The 20327-nt window shown below is 40.0% G+C and overlaps 1 protein-coding gene across 2 annotated transcripts in view; it reads right to left on the bottom strand.

Annotated features, from left to right (window-relative positions):
* Positions 1–20327, bottom strand: part of PREX2 (phosphatidylinositol-3,4,5-trisphosphate dependent Rac exchange factor 2) — a 188498-nt gene that overhangs the window by 134178 nt on the left and 33993 nt on the right. For both annotated transcript variants that reach the window (XM_075743930.1, XM_075743931.1), the window contains 2 exons: positions 278–349; positions 81–203 (listed from right to left, as the gene is read on the bottom strand). In XM_075743930.1, coding sequence (XP_075600045.1) covers positions 81–203; positions 278–349 — 195 coding nt within the window. The remainder of the gene's footprint in view (positions 1–80; positions 204–277; positions 350–20327) is intronic.

Here is a 20327-nt window from a genome sequence, read left to right on the forward strand (position 1 = left end):
TTCATCATTATGACAGTAATTAATAAAGACAATTAATAAAGGAAAAAAGTGAAATAAGACTGTAACAAAAGATAGCATACGTAATGAAGAAAGCAGGTTCCAACTTCATGTTGTGCATTAGGTTCTGGCTGTAAGCATTCCTCCACCAGAGACAGGAAGTTTTTGTGAACTGCAAGAATATCTTCAATATTTGAAAACAACATCTGCAAAAGAATAAAACATACATAAATAAAACATCAGATACAAAACAGAAGAAATATGTAATTAGGAGACTAACCTTAACTGTCTCTTCTGTGACATTTTTATCCACTTTGGCTGTAGCACATTGGATCATTCGGTGAAGGAAAGCCTGCATGACACAAGACAAATAAGGGAAAAGTTATTTCAGGAAGACTTGAACAACTTTTGGCATTTTACACTTATAATTTGTTTCCCAAATTTCTTATGCTTTTGATATAGAGTCACATCAGAATATGGTTTGGAATCCAAAACAAGTATTTTATTTATAAAGCATTTAGTAGTTCCATTACCCTAACATGATATAAAACCCTATCTACATAGTGGGAAAGAGTTAAACAGTGAAATATTAATGAAGCTGAGAAACTGAACATTCTCTGAAGTACCACTTCCACCCTGCACTTACAATCAAGCAAGACCAAAATGAGTAATTTTCAAAATCTCGCTCTAGCACTTGACTACAAGACAAGCCGAAATAAGCCGCTAATTTCTAAATTAAAACTAGTTGGGAGATACTATTATGAAATGTAACTTTTACCATAGTAACCACAAGACAGACTTCTGAGGTATAGATAATCAAACCTATTGTAAAGTAAATTGGCTTAAACAACTGTCAGCTGCACCTGGTTTTGCTTAATGAAAATGTTCATTCTTCCCTCCCCAAGAATCTCATCGTCGGGGATCAAATAAGAAGTTAGTAATACCACTAATGAAATACCAGAAGAGTAAGTTTTCTTATATTTCACATTCAAGAACTGGAAACAACAAGAAGAGAGGTACAGTAATTAATTCCAAAAGAAATATATCACATTTCAGGTACAAAGGATACAATTAATTTTTATTAATTCATTCCATTACAAAGACTCCGGCATGTTCTGAAAATATCTACACACTGTAGACTGAAATCTTACATTGATAATTCTTCACACAGACATGCATATTCTTTAGTCATTAAAAACTGGCACCACAAGTGCACAAATGTCATGTGTTTCATAACCATTTAGCTCCAAGTCACTGTGCATTGTACACTGTACACGAACTCATTTAAATTCTGGTGTGGTGCAAATTCCATAAAAGGGGCAATAAATAACCCCTGTGTGGAAGGAGAGCAGTCACAGAATCCCTTTTTTTTCCTCTCTGCTGGGATTTAAACATTTTCATTCCCAAGCAGTGATCCTTTCTCCGCTGAAGACTACTATGTAACTGGCATTACACATTTTTATTACCGAAGAGACAAATCTAGTTATCCAGGACATAAACAGAATTAAGTTTGGAATATTGCCAGCATATTGTATGTTTCACATCACTCCCTACAGTGATGTAGATTTTCTACTTCTTTAAACCCCTCTTTTTCCTGACTACTTATGCTTTCTTTCTAATGTTTCATTGATGGTAAAAAATGCCATTAATTCATCTGCAGCAGTTAACTGTTGGTGGACAACAGCTCTTTAATATCCTTCCTTGCTACGAACATCCACAGGGGTCATGGCAAATCTGCTGTGTGCATCGCCTGTAGAGCGCACAGCCAATCCTACACTGAGTGAAAGCCTGTTGAACTGTATGACTCCAAATTCATTTTTGAAAGTTTTCACTAAACCAGCCAACAGTATTAAATATACTTTAGAATTGGGTGGGGGGAGGGGGGGAATCATGAGAACTACCTCTAAAACTCATGTCTATTTTTACTATCTGTAATCTCTCTTTGTTCACATTATTTCCCCGTAGACCAAACATACTGCTCATCCGCACTCATGTTATCCCAGATCATCTTCGTTTCCTGTAACTGTGAAGGAAGGTGAACATTCAGTTGGCTGAAGGCAAAACAGAAAACGATCTGGGAGCTGGGGTATTAGTTATTCTCAAGTGATTCAAGACACTAACCGAGAGTCATGAGGTCAAGAAGAGTATACATCAGCTGCAATAAACAGAGTCCTCATTCGTCCAAGCAGCGCTGTCCCAGACCCTGCATCTGCAGAGGTTATCAGAAACTGAATCCAGGAAAATCCAACCTCTCACAGAACCCAGACACAAGTCGCTAATTAACGTAGGGAGGCCTAAGATGACTTCAGCTCCTTCCAGCAACTTGGCGTAAGCCCATATGTTTTTTTGCCGTACTTATACTGCAGGGGTAGTGTGGTGACAATGCCAGGGTTTCCCAAAGATTTGCCACCTGTTGTCCCCATCAACACAGATTTGCTTCCTGAAAAAAATCATAACACTGTGTCCCACAAAGCAATGGATGTGACCATTTGAATCTTTCAGAGCACTTACATGAGAGCACTATGAAACCACACATATCTCAAAGTAATTGGAGTAATCTCACATTTTCTAGAAGCGCAGTTAAGAGAATTCGGAGGAGTGCAGGTAGGGATGGAGGTGTCTACCTCCACCCACCTACCACCAAGACCCATCCTTGGTGGGCTTCACCTGCTACGGAGTGAGCAATGCAAAGCAATGGTGAAACCTCTGGCTTCTCCCCGTTTCCCTGATGCCAAATGCCCTTACCAACTCCCTCCCTGGACCGCAGAGACACTGCTCACTCCACATACACAACACCTCTGCTCTGGGACTTTGCAGAACCAGACAGCCGTGAACAGGCAGAAGGATGGAGAAGTAATTGCTTTTGTTACAGTGTAAATAACCTTAATCCAGCACTCTGACTACGGAAAGATAAATGTCTCTGAACTTGCATGACACACAGTAGGTCTGAGGGAGAGATGACTATTCAAAAGATACCAGAACTGTTTGAACATCAAATGAGGACTACCAAGAACAGTTCTTCAAAAATCAGTAAACAAAGAAAAAGTAGGTCATTTATAGACACAGCTTTAAGGAGGACCCCAACATAGAAATAACAGACCTTAAAAGGAAAATATATAAGGATGCCCAGAAGCTATTCAGGAGCTGACAGCTGCTGAGCTAACAGAAAAAAGTTTATGGAAGCTTTTGAAGATAAACCACATAAACTATTATGAACCATAGAAAAAAACCACACCTGCAAAAAAATGAAATAAATGTAAAATGGACATCTCAGCCAATTTATATTCACTAAAGAATCAGACACACAAAAAAGTCAGAAACTCCTCTGAAATAGCACTGAGTTGTTTCTAAAAATTCTACCATAACTTCAAGTCTGCTGCTCAAAGTCCAGACTCATTAGGACCACCACATTGCATGAAGGAGCAAAGCATTACAAATTGCAAGGACACAGTTAAATAGCCCCTGCTCCTGGACTGAGCAAACTGTAGCAATCAATTGGCATACGTGATTCCCATGCTCATCAAAAAAAACCCAAAACCCAAAAACACCCCCAACCAAACCAACCAACCAAAGCGAAAAATCAGCTCAAAGTTAATGCAATTTCATTTATCACGCACACATGTCAGTAAATCATGACTCATCTTCATTTCCTGGAGTATACTGCACGTCTTGCTGAGGTTACTTCACGATTCATCTACAGTAGTGTAGATGTTTCTTAGGGCAACATCACGCACAGAGAGTAACATGGATCTCTGTGCACTCCAGTATTCCAGACCATTGTCACCCAGACAGTGATCCTCAACTTTCCCAAGATTTTTCAAGTGGATTCCAGAGTCTCCCTTAATTTACCTTCAATTCTTAGTTTGCTCAAGTAACAGCAAAGCCATATGGTTTAAACATAACAGAATTTTCCATATTTTCATCTTGCGCTACCAGCATTCTAGCTACATTGCTATAGTACAGGGATTCACCCTTGCAGCACTGCAAATGGAGATCCGCTGCCCCGGCACTCTCTGCCAGCCAGACTCTTGCTGGTTTCCTGAATTCAGAGCTGAAAAGAGATCTCCGTGAAACATTCCAGAGGAGCAAGTTTGCTGGGTACCATAAAGAGCAGTCTAAATTTAAAAGATCAGATGAAGAGGAAAGATAAAAGAGAACATGTTTGTTATTTACATTTTAAAAAATCCAGTTTTATTTGCCAATTTTTAGAACTGCCTATGGAAAACTTTGTCATTCTAGGAATACCCTTGAGTCACTCAGATTGCTACAACCCCTGCCTCCGCAGTTTCAAATTCAAATTACAAACCAAAACTTCCTCAAACATCCTTCTGGAAACTTTGTTAGCACAAAATGGCATCTAAATGATCAGTGTAAAGCTGCTTTGGAGGAGGAGAAATGCCCAAAAATGCAGAGAAAATTCTAAACATGAAGAGGCACATCTTTAGAAGTTTGATGAACTTTAAAAGTTTGATGAACCTGCAGACCAAAACATGGGGTACCTACTGAACTTTTTGGAATAGGGGAGCAGCTACATGCAAAATACGTAAGATAACAGTTTAGGGCTGTTTCCCTAACTCCACTCGTGTCCTGCTGGGGACATAAAAACTCTGTTTCTGGCTATGACTCAGGGTCTTTGTGCCATGCTGGTGAGGAGGAAGGTAATTCACCTCTACCTCAGAGAAATGTGGCAAAGAATTACACAGAACATTTGGAGAAGATTCCATACTAATATTATCAATGAAGATAACTAAATCCTTTTTTTCATGGCTGTGTATTTATTATCTCCAAAATATTTTGCCATACTTTCTGTACCCATCCCTGTTCTAAATCTTTTACCCTTTGGCTGACACTGCAGTAGCACACCATAGGAAACACCAGGACTGAAAATTCAAACATAAAGACTGAAAATCCAAATTCAAAGAATTATGAAAGAATCTGTTCATTATGCCAAATAAACACTAATGTGTTTGCCTGTCTGTTGATCTGCTGCCATTTTGCGAGGTGGCGTGCTTCACAGAGAACGCACACTGAGTTCCTGTTATGGGGATTTTACTTCTGGTCTTATCAAAATAAGAGTAGCATTGTTGGGTTGTTTGGTAAGATTTTTTTTTCTCCATAGTTGCTCTGTGTGTTGTTGAAAAAAAAAAAAAAAAAGAAAAACACCACCGTTACAGATAGCACAAGAAGCTGCCAACAGCACAAATGACTTCTCTGATATCTGGAATGAAACCAGGGAAGACAAAGAAGTCTGCCTGCAGAAGATTCCCAGGGCACAAAGAGGTTTTGCCTTCTCAACAGATAAGAAATGAAGTTCTGAAATTATGTCAGAGCACCTGGATCACAAAATATATGTAAATATTTTTCTGAAAGCAATCATCCTACTTTTGCGAGCCTAGAAAGAAATATTCTTTTTTGTTTCAAAAAGAATTAAAGAAAAAGCTACTTTTTTTTCCCCTCAGACTTCTTTTAACATTGTTTCTACCCTTAAATCTATACTGTCATAAACAAAAACAATGTGGACAGCAAAAACATATATATTTTTAATAAGGTCATTCCCTGTATATTTTCACTTTAGAAAACCAGTTCAACTGAAGCGCTCTATCATATTGAAGCCTGCCGAATAAGGCTAGCAAGATGTTTTGTATACTAAAACTGAACAAAATTTTCTTTTGCACATTGTCAAAAGACAAAATCCTAAAAAGAAACCCACAAAAAGGAAAATGTTCATATATTACAATTTTTATAAGTGTCTGTGATAATAGGCTTATCTTCACAAATTTAGAAACACAAAGCTGAAATACTTCTGGGTTTTGTGTTTTGTCTTTACATTTTTAGTGTATCTGCAGGCACCTGGATGCTGGAATATATTTTGCTCTTTTCACAATATTCAAAATGATCCTAGAGAGAAACTGGAGACCTATACTTGGGAAGAAAACTGCTCAGGATTATAGCTGACTAGCCAAATGTATTTTCTTATCACGGCTAATTCAGCCCACAAACATCGAGGCAGTATTTTGCACATCAGTCTTGAGTTTTTGCACGCTATAATTCATGTACGTCAGATTCCAGGTCCCAGAAGAACACCGTGCTGGTTTTGTTGAAGCACTTTTCCTTGATTTTGCCACAAACTCCCCAATTTCAATAGAGAAGATTCCAGCAGCAATAGCAGCTGTGGTAAGCGCTGTGGGCTTACCCTCCTCTTCCCATTAACCTGTGCCAGCAGCAGTGGCGGTGGCTGCTCAGGCTGGCTTCTGCTGCTGAACAAAAGACGCTTCTTCTCTCTCCAGTCACTCACCAGCTGAGGCACCACCTGTTTCTCCCATCCTGCCTGCAGGAGTGGATGAATCACTCTCAAAGCTGGCTTCAGATCCTGCTGCCTATAAGGACAGGGGAATAGATGGACCACATCTGCAATACTTTCCATTCTAGTGCTAATTTCCTTTCACGACTGACCAAACTATTCCCTTCTCCATTCATCTGACCCAGAGGGGCATCAGTCTGCCTGAAAGAGCATCCCTGGCTTCTTTCCTTAAAATAAACATGAATTCGGAAGTAAATACACACACACACAAAAACGATTGCATTCAAGAAACATGCATCTTCACAACCTTCTCATACATGATTAATATGCTGCCACATTTTGGATAATCTTAACCCTTTCTCCATCATGTATAATTTTTTATCTTCTGCTGTAGTTTTTCTCTACCATATCAGAAAACTTCTTCCAAGAGAACAAGAAAACCTTTCCTCACCCTGCCCTGTATCTCGATCACCCTTTCTGCATTTCCCTAGTCACTGACAATATTTTTCAATTTTTTACCTCACATCTTGTTTATCCTTTCATGCCCACTGAGACTCCTAACTCAGTTTCCTCCTTTGACGTGGAAATGCCCTCTGAACTGATCTCCCCCGCCTCTGAAATCACCTGAGCTATGACTGTGCTTTCACTTCTGATCCCTCCTTCCTTTCAGCTCCAAAGCAGATGAAAGCAAGAGATTTATAGTCAAAGTCCAGTTCCTCTCAGCCAGGCGGGAAGTCAGATGTCTCCACCCTCTTCCTTGTACTGAAGCCATTCTCAAAAAGATTTAGTACAAACTTTTCCGGGCCCAAATCAGAAGATATCTGTTCCCTTTTCTTCCCAGATGTCAAGAATCCCGTCGCTTATATCTAGTATCTTCATTTTGGGGAACTGGCTCTCTGAAGACTAGCTATGTGCTTGCTGGTCAATACAGGTTTGGCTGATGAGTAACGACAGAGTTACTCGCACACTCGCAGTTAAGATCATGTCGAAGTGAATTGCCAAATCAGGGGCTGGATGTCAGGCTGGCTCACACATGCTGCTGCAATCTGAAGCCACGTGCAGAAAGCTGCTAGAATATCATCTACATTTTTTCTTGATTAAAATACAGCTTAACTAGAGCTTTAGAGAAAGGCCATACACTGGCATAAGGGATGAACGCCCATCTGCAAGCTGAGCAGAAGGCAGAGTCTGTCTAATATTTTTGGTAAATGCTTTATGCAGCATGGGTTGCTGGTAACTGGGCTTTTATTCTATTAAAAATGCAAACAGCTTAGAGTCCAGTCTCTTCACCAACAGAGAGTTTTTGGAAGGGCAAGGGGAAAAGTCCCATGTGCATTTCTGAGCAGACTGCTGGATAGCATCAGATCAACCAACCAAACAAGAGGCATCCATATCAATAAATAAAATGTTTCCAGTATGTTTGTGAAGAAGTACAAGATTAATCTTTATTGTATTTTGAAGATTTCCTGATAACGAAAAAGATACTCCGGACTGAAAAATGTCCACATGCATGTGGAATTCCTTCTGGTAATACATCATACGGTCCTGTTGGTGCATGTTACAAAGTGAATAATGTACTGCTAATCATACAACTGATTTTCTATCGGTCAAGTGGGAATGGAAAAGAAATGATGCCTACAAACAAACTTTACCTCTCATAAAAGTCAGCAGTTTCCTGAATTTACAGAACACTAGGTTCTGACTGGGAAATCTCAGTGAATTCAGCTGTGTTCACTACAAGCAAATCAAAACAAAAACCTAGGAAATCTCAGAGAAATTGTAGATCTGGAAGTAACAGTATGTTCCCATTACACTGCAATCATAATTAGCAAACAATTCATACGTTTGAAACCTTTATGCTACATACCACAGTTTCTGCTTCTTTTATGCCGACACATCTGCTTATTCCAATCAATTAAAAAAATCTTGAATTTTCATTTAATTTTTACTCCCAAAATGATGATTTTTCTAAACTGTTTTTTCCTTAAGTAGGAGACCACTGATTTAGAAGAATTCAAAATTTATAAAATGTTTCTGAGACAATTTTTTAATTCTACACATCAAACTATATTTCTTTTAGCAACTCATGAGTTTCAGAAAGTATAAAATTTATCAAGATGAGAAATACATTTGGCACAAATGACCCCTTTGACAGAATCTTTTAGATTTTCTGATTCAATTTGAGAAATAAGTTAGAAATCACAAAAATATTACAAGAAAGTAATTCTCTGCTCATCTTCTCCCTTCTTTATCTTTCCAAAGTTCATTAACATGTTTGAAAACAAGTCTGAGCCTTTTCTGACTCAAAAATATCCACCAGAATTGAGAGCCATAATCTTTATCCCAATTATGAGAAAGAAACCTGAAATAACACATTACATCTCCACTTTCAGAATTAAAATTTAAAGTTTAATTCCTACTACATCTGAATAAGGGAGGAAAGCTGCCTCAACACCAATGAAAATGAAATATTAAGTCCTTGATGATTAGGGCAGCTAAATAAAAAAAAAAAAAACAAAACTGCTTTACCTATAAACTGGGACAACTTGAAACTACTGGCAGGCAATCTTAATGGAAGCCCATCGAACCCTTTTTACATGCTCAGTTTTCAACACAAAACACTTTTTTTTCCCTAATGTTGGATTGCACAGTCCTTAACTGTGAGTTTATTTAATGTTCAATGTGGTTAGATGCTAATTAGGAATTAAGAGTTTTCGAGAGTTCTACAATTTTTATTGACAGAGTTGTATAAATAAAGTGTACTTCTCAAACACCATTGAGTGCCAATTCTGGCTGCCATTTGTATTTGCACACTTATGCCAAGAAAAACATGAAGCAAGGAAGAGTATGAAACAGCATTTTTCTATCCCAATTTCAATTCTTCACAAAGCCTACAGAGAAGCTGTAGTGAGTATAGAACTTCTAAAAAGTGCCCTCCTGACCACAGAAACAAGCAGAAGCATCCTATTTAAATTCTTTTGCAATCAGTAGAAATCAAAACGCTCTCTTATGTCTAGGATACATATCCTTAATTCCTAATTGCCATTTACATAGGGCCTGGGATAATCAAACGGTACAAAGTTAACAGGCTCATATGCAACAATGCCATGCAACAATCATGTGTCACATTTCCGAGTCTTAATAAGACAATAGTCTTATTTTGGAAAAACTCCCAGATGATGATATATACTCTGGCTTCTCCTAAAAATATACCAAACTGAGAATCTGCGTAATCAAAAGACATCCAGGTCTATACTATGATGACATTGCTATTTAAATGCATTGTGAAACAACTTTTATCTTCAAGGCAAAATTAGCTTTTAAGAAAACCGTATTACTTTAAATTACTTATTTCACAAAGAATTAAGATGCTCTTGGCTTCTGAACTCCTTTCAGCCACTAGTTTAGCAACATGGACAGTACTGCAGAATTATTAAATAAATACAAACTGTAATTCACAGAAAGGTCTTGAAAACATAGCGAATAATCCCAGACCAAAAGCAAGGCTTTACTATTGTCAACAGAAGCTAGAGTAAACAAAAAAGGCATCACGGAGAGCAAGCTCCCAAGAAATACAATAAAAATTAAAGTATCCACACTTTTACAGTTATCCCAAGCACAATTAACTCTGCCCAGAAATGGCAACATAGGCATATAACGAGTTCACTATTTAACAATACTAACATTTGCATTCCCAGATTCATTTGAAATAATGTCACTAAAGCAGTTGTCATATGCTCAAGTATCTTGGCTGCGCCCACATGCTTTCATGTTCTGCAAATCACGGGGGAAAAAAACCTTAGAATTTCATGTACAATAAACCAGAGTTTATTCAAACTCCAAGAGAATACTAACCTGCAACCTCTCCACTCACCGTAGATGTGTAGCATTAACTACAAATCAATTACAACTTCAGAGAAACGATGTACCAGAAGAGCGAAGGCAGACAGAATGGTCATTAAAGTGGGCCCCCATGGACAAAGTAGCTGAAGCATCTCCATGAATTTGATCCTTAATTTGAAATCCAAGATGATTTACCCCACACTTTGGACCAGGAGAAGCATTCTGACAGCAGATTGTCTTAACAGCAATTCTCCTTCTATGCAGATATGTAGAGCAGTTACTTTTTGATGCAAATGTTCAAGGGTGTATTTGAATTCAGGTAGATAAACCAAGCAGAAGTCATATATGCCTGCCTGGGTAAAATGACATGAGTTTGCAGTTTTAAATTTCTTCCTCTTTTTTTCCCCACTCTTTTGTAAGACTGTGAAGTTCTCAAAAATTCATTGGAAAACTGGATCTTTTTCACAAGAGAATTCAAACACAGAGAGCAGGATCTCTTTCTAAATAGGTCAGACAGCAGTTTCAGCTGTAACGTATTCTCTATCCAGCAATAAACTTAGTGACAGACTACTTTTGAAGACACTATTAGTGTTAGTGGTGGGTATTCAAGAAAACATAGACATATACATGCTTACTTATATGTAAAAGAACAATTTACAGAGAGAATTATACCTATTCTTGCTACACCATCATGTAGTACGAGATGTCATTGTCAGACATAGTCCTATTGCATTTGTACAAAACAACTTTAAATCTTTAATATTTGTTTAAAGTCAAAGCTCCTACTATCACTCCTAGTTTTCACACTTTGAAATTTTAAATGAAATGCAACAGTGTGATACAAACGCCCCTCCACCATCCCAAACCAGGAAGACACCAGTCACTGACATTCAATGAAAGAACAGGACCCCATTCAACTGGATCTTACTGCATCTCTTACAAAAGAATTAAACTACAACCAGAATTGATTCTCCATTGAAGATATTCTGATGACAAGAAATGGGCTTAAAATTCACCTTGAAAAACCATAAATTATTTTAATTAAAATTAATTTATTTTTTAAAAAGCATTTAATAAACACTGCAGTGGCACATATATACTTACATGATTTGTGCCTTTAAACTGCCATTTCTGAACAAATATGAAAAAATTGTGAAAAAAAATACATTTCTTCTATCATGCAGGGGAAAAAGTATGATTATAGTTATGCAAGTCTTCCAACCTGGCTTGAAAAACTGATTTTTTACTTTGAACCAGGACTTAAATACAAAGAATAAAATCAGTAAATGAGGAAACTACTGGCTTCTGAAGATCAGATGCAAGTTAGTTGCTTAACTCCATTCCAACAAGAATACAACCATACAATAATGTACATTATTTTACTTTACATGCAGCTTCATATAAACAAAAGATTGTTACATGCTCCTATTGCCTACCATTAATTGATCTCATGAATTTTTATCTGCCTATATGGTTTTGAGCCAATTTCCATGGAAATGCAATCATCAATATTTTTTCTGGCTTATATTTGATTCATGTGATGCTTCAACTGTGCAAATGAAAGGAACAGTTCATCTTTTATTTCTTTATTGGCTTAATAACTATCTAGAAAGAGTATATGATAAAAAAAAATTAGCACTCCTTTTTTCTTTATGCTACCATCTAGCCATCTGCTGAACATTAATTATATCACAGGATATTTACATGCTAATCTCATCTTACATCATTCCAAGAGGTTTCATTTTTTGAAGGATACAATGATCACAAAGGAAAAATTTTAGAAAAATAAATGGAGCATGTTCACATCCAGAATAGAGCTACAGGAATAAAGCCATGCCATTTGAATTTATCTACATTAGCTGGATTGCCTTACTGTCAGAAAAATTCATAATTTCAAGAATTATGGACCTGGATTCTACGTGCAGAGAAATAACTCCACACATGCTCACAGGCTTCCTTCTCTCACTGGTCCTTTCTTTTCTGCCTTCCCTACTCAAGTGCAGACTCTTTTTTTGTCAGTCTTATGTAGGTCTATGGCCTGTCTTTGGCTTTGATGAGTTCCCTGCATAATTGCACAATTTCACTGAACCGTCTGCGAAGCATGTGTTCTTCAGGAACACAAAGATTGCATGACTGTTCTTGCTCCTTTCATTAATTTTTACAAGGGAACAGAAGACAAAACCTGATTACAGTACAATTTTTGTTGCCGCCTTAATGAAATTTTTTGTTTGAATGCTGGGACCTTAAGATGAGAGAGCTTATTATTACCTTTTCCTGAAATAAGAGCCTCATTCTTTTATGTTATAATCAAAAGCTTTAAACCATCCTCCACTTGAAGCAGAGAGGATTTGGGGATTTTTTTAGATACTGAATCTGCAAAAAAACAGTACAAGAAAAACTGCCACTCCCAATCAGTCCACAGGGACAGTTTTTAAAAGCACAACTTAAGTTAAAAAAGGGGAAAATTCAGCTGTCATAATATCATTCAAATCACCCTCCTCATCAAACTACCTGCACCGTAACTGCAGACAAGTACCAGCAGAGCACATTGGTGGCAACTGCCATCTGCTAATACTCAACCAGAGTCTGACAGCACTCAACACTGCTCGTACCAGGGCATACCACTGGTTATGAAGACACCCACACTGATTACACAAACTGAAGTCTCACAGGGTCTTTCCACATAAGGTTACACAAAGATATGGAACTTTTTTTTTTTTTCATTCATGAATTTGCTGTGAGGAACACACTTTCAGTTCCTATTCTCCAAAGAAAAAAATAATTGTCTAAACCATTCAAAACACCAAATATCAGACTTCTAAGAACAAAGGGAACCATGGTGTTACCGGGATCAGGAAATCAAGAAACCATAAATGAGTATCAAGTATTGTTTCCTAGCATCTTCAATATTTTTGGATCCTGCAGTCCTTCCTCTGGGTGAGGAAATGACGCCTCAGCAAGCTTTCCTCATGACCATAATAGACCACTATAGATTGCCTTACCTGCGCAAACTGAAGGCTGGCAGGCCCAGCTGCTGGACAATAAAAGTCACTGTCACCACAGATTCATTTCTTGACTATAGGCTGTTGCTCCTCCACTACAAAGCCTGATTTCCCCCTTTTAAGGAACAGGGTATGGCTGTCTTGCATCTGTGACATGGCACTGCATAAATGTATTGGTAGAGATAGCTTGAAAATACAGGCAAATAACTTCAGGAGGAATACCATGGCTAGGAGCAGCTTCAGGAGGAGAGCTGACACCAAGATCAAGGCTGACAGTCTTCAGGTCTATATATGATCCTGGTAGAAACCTCTTCATCTTCCTTCTTCCCTTAGATCTTGCCTATAGGAAGGACCAGCAGCAGGGAGGCAAGTGAGGCAGTGAGTCCAAGGTAAGATGTTTCCTACTAATGTCATTCTAGATGTGCAGTACTCACAATTATACCAAAAAGGAAGGGAAAAAGAAAAATTTGGGGGAAACCAGGTGCGCTTTAAATTAGGAAGCGCAAGCTCAGAGGAAGAATTAATACTTCACACACAAATGAAGTGGACGCTACACTAACAAACTGAAATCCTGTCAGAAGGAAGCAAAAAGAAAAGTAGATTGCTTGGTCTTTCAGGTTTAATCTTACTTTCCCCAAACTGCCTGTTAAAAAGTTACTAATTGCTAGACTTTGATTTTTTCCAGTGGCATGTGAAAGAAACTGGGATAAGTACAGAGGAAAAGCTGCCAAATCCACTGAGTTCGAAACTTTCCACAAGCTTTTTTTTTTTCAGAAGAGACAGAGTTTCATTTAAAAATATTTTTCTAGCCTCTTCTACTGTGAAGACTACAGTGCAATGATTTACAGAATGGATGCTATCTCTATAGACAAACAAAACCATCGTTCCCAAGAGATTTGACCTTCACCTTCCATCCTAAAATAGTATAGCCAATTACATAGCAGCAGCAGCCCACATCCTTAAAATATGTTTGACTGAATTATGGAACTAAGTGCTAGTCTTGACTTCCCAAGTTTGCAAGGGATTGAAACTAAATAGAAGGATAAAACATGCAACTAAAACAAACAGTTATGTTTGTTAGAAAATAAATTTCAGCAACTAAATGGTGGTGCAAGTAGTACGTACTGTTGAATTTGTTGTTCTAGCTAAAAAGAGGAGCTAAAAAATGCACAAACCAACTTATCATTGTTACATCAACTTGAGCAGTAAACTACAAGCTTGCAGGAAGTTTATCATCCTGTTTGCTGACTATAATTTGGCTTGATACCATGTTCCTGTTCCTTCAACTCACATCCTCCAAACAGGGCAAGCATTGGAGTCTCACTGCCTGTACTCCAAACACTTACCCAGCCCATACACTTTCTCATCCCAGAGATGTTGTAGAGCATTGTAGCGCAGAAACAGCTTCACATCTTCCCTCCAGTCTGAAGAAAAGAGCAGACCTGTGGCTCATTTGGCTAGAGAAGGGTAACAAAAACACACCTATGTGAAAAGCATCCCAAATATACTGGACACTTCCTGACCAAACACAGTGGAAATATTTAGGTAACAGGATGTTAATCTGATAGGGAGGAATGGGATCCACCTGTCTAGAAGAGGCAAGGGAAACTTTGGCAGCAAGCTGGCCAACTAGGAGAAGCGGGCTTTAAACTAAAGGACTCAGGCGGGTGGGGGAGTCCCAAAGTGGCAATGCTCATGCCATCACATCCAACTAGGGAATAAGCCAGGCCAACCAGAGCAGCAACAAATGTTCCTTTCCTTAGCTGCCTCCCAAGACAAGAACCTGAAGGCCAACCACCTCAAGGGTGTGTATGGCTATGGTGGATCCTCTTGCACCTCTCCAGGGAAAATTCCATGCTTGATTACCTCTCTGAAATGCCTATACACCAACGCACGCAGCATGGGGAATAAACAGGAAGAACTAGAGATCTGTGTGTCGTTGCAGGCCCATGATCTCATTGCAATTACAGAGACATGGTGGGATAGCTTGCGTGACTAGAATGCTGTCATGGATGGCTACATACTTTTCAGGAAAGACAGGCCAGCAAGGCAAGGTGGTAGAGTTGCTCTTTATGTGAGAAAGCAACTGGAATATATCGAGCTCTACCTACGAGTGGATGAAGAATGAGTTGAGAGCTTACGGGTGAGAATTAAGGGGCAGGCTAATATGGGTGACACTGTTGTGGCTGTTTACTACAGGCCACCTGATCAGGAAAAGGAAGTCAATGAGGCCTTCTACAGACAGCTGGAAGTAGCCTCATGATCACAGGCCCTGGTTCTCATAGAGGACTTCAAGCATCCTGGTATTTGCTGGGGAGGCAACACAGCCAGGCAGGCACAGTCCAGGAGGCTCCTGCAGTAACTTTTTCACACAGGTGGTAGAGGAGCCCACAAGGAGAGGGGTGTTGCTGGACCCTGTACTAACAAAGAAGGATTGGTTGGGAATGGGAGGTTGGAGTCAGCTTTGGCCCCATGAGACAGTGGAGTTCAGGATCCTGCATGGAAGGAGCATGGCAATAAGTAGGATTACAACCCTGGACTTCAGGAGAGCTAATTTTGGCTTCTTCAAAGACCTGCTTGGGAGAATCCCATGGGTTAGGGCTCTAGAAGATAGGAAGGTCCAAGAGCGCTAGTCTATATTGAAGCACCACTTCCTCCAAGCTCAACATCAGTGCATCCCAAAGAGTAAGCAATCAGGCAAAGGAGGAAGGAGACCTGCATGGATGAGCAAGGAGCTCCTGGAAAAGCTCCTGGAAAAACAGGAAGAAATGCAGAAAGGCTGAGAGCTGGGTCTGTTTAGCCTGGAGAAGAGAACACAGAGAGCGGAACTCATCAATAGGTATAAATACCTAAAGGGTGGATGTCTAGAGGATGAGGCCAGACTCTTTTCAATGGTGCCCAGTAACAGGACAAGGGGCAATGGGCACAAACAGGAACACAGGAAGTTCCATCTCAACATAAGGAAAAACTTCTTCATTTCGAGGGTGACAGAGCACTGGAACAGGCTGCCCAGAGAGGCTGTGGTGTCTCCTTCTCTGGACGCAATCTTGTGCAACGTGCTCTAGGTGATCCTGCTTCAGCAGGCAGGTTGGACTAAATGATCTCCCTTTCAACCCCTACCATGCTGTGATTCTGTGATCCGTTGTCATTTAAAGGAAGAACCACTGCAGGTCCAACAAATTAAAAAATTCAAAGTTTACAATTAGGTCTCTATTTGCTGGATGGTATGTTACATTTTAATCTTATTTTTAAAATTATTTTTATGGAATTTCCTTTCCATTAATACAGTACTTCACCAGAATTACCATCAACAAATGTGCAGGAGAAAATCACAAATCCACAACACAGACTCAGCCCTAATATTGCCGCTATCATTTCTGCCACAAGAGATAGGCTAACTCTCTGAAAACCAACATAGGATACTGCTCACTACATAATGGGTATTTTCCAATTATTTAAATGGTTTTCTGCAACTTCTGTTCTACATCCAGGATAAGGGGACTACCTCTACCACAGATGAGCTAAGGAAAAAATTAAGTCCCTATCAGTGAGTCTGTAAGCCCTCTCTTGATGACCAACTCAAAAGCAGCAACTTTTGAAATACAAGTCATCACCGAAAACTGAGCTCCCTTATTAATAAGATAAATCAGCTGAACAACGTGAGTTCAAATGTTAGGATGAGAGAAAAACTAATTTGGTATTAGGGAACATTTTCTTCTCTCCTCTATAGTCTCTGCCATTATCTATGAAGCACAGTAAGTGCACATCACATTTTACTCTCTGTGTAAAGAAACTCAGCATCCAGGACAAAGAACACTGAACAGAAATGAAATTTCAAGGAAGTCTGATAACATGGCACATACTGCACGTTTGTCTTCCAAACCCTGAGTGGGCAGGCATCCTGGTCATACATAACAAAGAAATATCCATATATAATAGAGAAATAACCAAATCCATTATAAGAAAAAAGCCTTCTGGAGATCATAGGATCGTAGAATGGTTTGGGTTGGAAGGGACCTCAAAGATCATCTAGTTCCAACTCCCCTGCCATGGGTAGGGACACCCTCCACTAGATCAGGTTGCCCAAAGTCCCATCCAACCTGGCCTTGAACACTTCCAGGGAGGGGGCATCCACAATCTCTCTGGGCAACCTGTTCCAGAGCCTCACCACACTCACAGGGAAGAATTTTTTCCTTATGTCTAATCTAAACCTACCCTCTTTCAGCTTAAGGCCATTACCCCTTGTCCTGTCACTACATGACCTTGTAAACAGTCCCTCTCCAGATTTCTTGTAGGCCCCCTTTAAGTATTGGAAGGCTGCTATAAGGTCTCCCCGGAGCCTTCTCTTCTCCAGGCTGAACAACCCCAACTCTCTCACCCTGTCTTCACAGGAGAGATGCTCCAGCCCTCTGATCAACTTCATGGCCCTCCTCTGGACTCACTCCAACAGGTCCATGTCTTTCTTGTATGGGGGACCCCAGAGCTGGACACAGTACTCCCTGTGGGGTCTCACGAGAGCGGAGTAGAATGGGAGAATCACCTCCCTTGGCCTGCTGGTCATATTTCTTTTGATGCAGCCCACGATACATTTGGCTTTCTGGGCCCCAAACGCACATTGCCAGGTGTCATGGTGTAAGCCCAGCGGGTAACTAAGCACCACACAGCTGCCCACACGCCCCTTCCCCCTCCAAGAGTATGGGGAGGAGAATGGAAAGAAACTTGTGGGTTGAGATAAAAACAGCTTAATAGGATAACAAGGAAGGTAATAACAATAATTGTTATTATTAGTTTTGTTATTGTTAGTATAGTATATAAAACAAGCGATGCGCAAGTGCAATTGCTCACTCCCTGGAAAAAACAACCCAATACTCAGTCTGTTTCTGAGTAGCAATCCTGCCTCCCAGCTAGCTTCCCCAGTTATATCTGAAGCATGACATTATATGGTAGGGAATATCCCTTCAGCCAGTCATCCTAAATCCAAAACACAGCACTATACCAGCTGCTAGAGCGAAAATTAACTTTATCCTAGCCAAAACCAGGACAGTGGGTCATGTGGGCCTACTCATGAACCAACACCCCCAAGTCCTTCTCCTCAGGGCTGCTCTCAATCCATTCGCCAACCAGGCTGTAGTTGCGCTTGGGATTGCTGTGATGCATGTGCAGGACCTTGCACTTGGCTTTGTTGAGCTTCACGTGACTCACACAGGCCCATCTCTCAAGCCTGTCAAGGTCCCTCTGGACGGCATCCCTTCCCTCCAGCGTGTCGACCACACCACACAGCTTGGTGTCGTTGGCAAACTTGCTGAGGGTTCATGCGATCCCACTGTCCATGTTGCCAACAAACATGTTAAACAGCGCCTGTCCCAATACCAATCCCTGAAGAACGCCACTCGTCACTGGTCTCCACTTGGACATTAAGCCATTGACAGCAACCCACTAAGTGTGACCATCTATCCTCCATTTAGTGTTAGGGACAATAGGCAAGGCTTTAGCAAACAGTATTGTCATACATGAGGGTGAGAATTTCCAGTACTGGAGAGCTGTGCAGAGCTCATAGACACAGGATCCCTTCTGGAAGCACCAAAAGGATTGTCTCATTTTTCTGAAGGGATGAGTGACATCCAGATATTGTTTTTCAACTATTCTTTTATAAAGCAAGGACACTTCTTTTCCTTTGGTCCATTTCTTTGGATGACAATGAGAAAGAGCACAATTTCCTGCCTATTTTGAAAGATCAGAGTTCACCTAAGGAACAGAGGGTGGAGGCCCCAACACTACAGAGTCCTTCTGAACAGGAGTAAGTGCTTGGAAATAGGTAACACTCATAACACACTGACTTAGAGCAACCAGATCATGCTCAAATAAAAAAGCCTGACAGATAAACAAAAAAAAAAAAAAAAGAAGCCTCCATGTGCAGCAAAGGTGGGCCAAACTGAAGCCAAATCCCCAGTGAAGACAGAGCTGCTTTTGGCCGAGTTACCCCCCCAAGCAGCTCAATACATCAGCAAGCTTTGCAAGGCAATGCACGGAGGATTTAATGGTCAATGTAGTTTTCCTGGTCATGTGATATTATCTAGCATTGGACTGTGGATTTTCACAGAGAAAGGGGCCTTGGCCATGGGCCTTTTTTCAGGCGCTAAGGGAGGAAAGGATCAGATTAGCAGCTAGATCAGACTGAGAAGTCAACCAAAAGTACATGCCCTGTCTGTCACACAGCTGGTTTGTAAACAGGTAACAGTGCTTAGCATGGCTTTACACAAGTATGTACGTGACTAATTATGCTCAAGAAAGCAGGACTAAGTCATTCTGTAAATACTCCACAATACTCTGTATTTTTATTTTCTCTTCCAAAACAGGACATAGATTTGAAAAGATTTCACAACATGCTCCCAGTCAGCAAATGGGCAAGAATATTATAATTGCACAGCCAGCTTCTCCCACAATACCCATTTTTGTTACATTTCTTCTGCACATGAAAAATTCCAGAAGTGAAGTTCTGGATTACAGCACACTGTGAAACCAGAACAGTTTCTGAATGCACTTTGCACAAGTCTTTGTGCAACGTTGTCAGTCTGGCATCCATCCCAATAGCTACTTGACATTCTTCACTTGAACAGCACGCAAAGGTCTGGAAGTTTCCCAAACTAAAGAACAAGCAAAGTTGTCCATAGACATAGGCCTCCTGCTCCTACATAATCAGATTCTTACATGGTCCTCCCAGACTATCATATCAGGGAATCCTCTGAGAAAACACAACAAAATAAAACAAATCTCTCTTCTTCCCAAAGTGGTTAGCATTAATTGCAAGTGAATGCATGTTTCCCCTACCCTCACCACAAGGGAAAAAGAAGGACCTGGTTGCTTATTCTATTTGCCTTGGTTTGTTCACGTCCTAGATAACGGAGGAAATGAGGCAAAGTTCTGCTCTTACTTCTGTAAAGAGCACTTTTTCAAGTTTTCTCCATGAATTCCATGATCACAATCAAGCTCTTAAAGTTCACATCTTGTGTCCCAAAGCCTCCTTCTCAGTAATCAACCAGACCACTGGTTTTCCACTGGATCACACAATATAGTGTAGGACAGGCAGATGGAAGCTTCTTAAAGCTCAAAACCTCCTCTGTATCCAGTGGGAAGTCAGTGCGTAGTGCTGTTTTTGAGAGAGGTACCCCATGTAATTTGTAGAT

Source organism: Balearica regulorum, chromosome 2 (genome assembly GCF_011004875.1).
Source record: "Balearica regulorum gibbericeps isolate bBalReg1 chromosome 2, bBalReg1.pri, whole genome shotgun sequence".
Classification (NCBI taxonomy): domain Eukaryota; kingdom Metazoa; phylum Chordata; class Aves; order Gruiformes; family Gruidae; genus Balearica; species Balearica regulorum.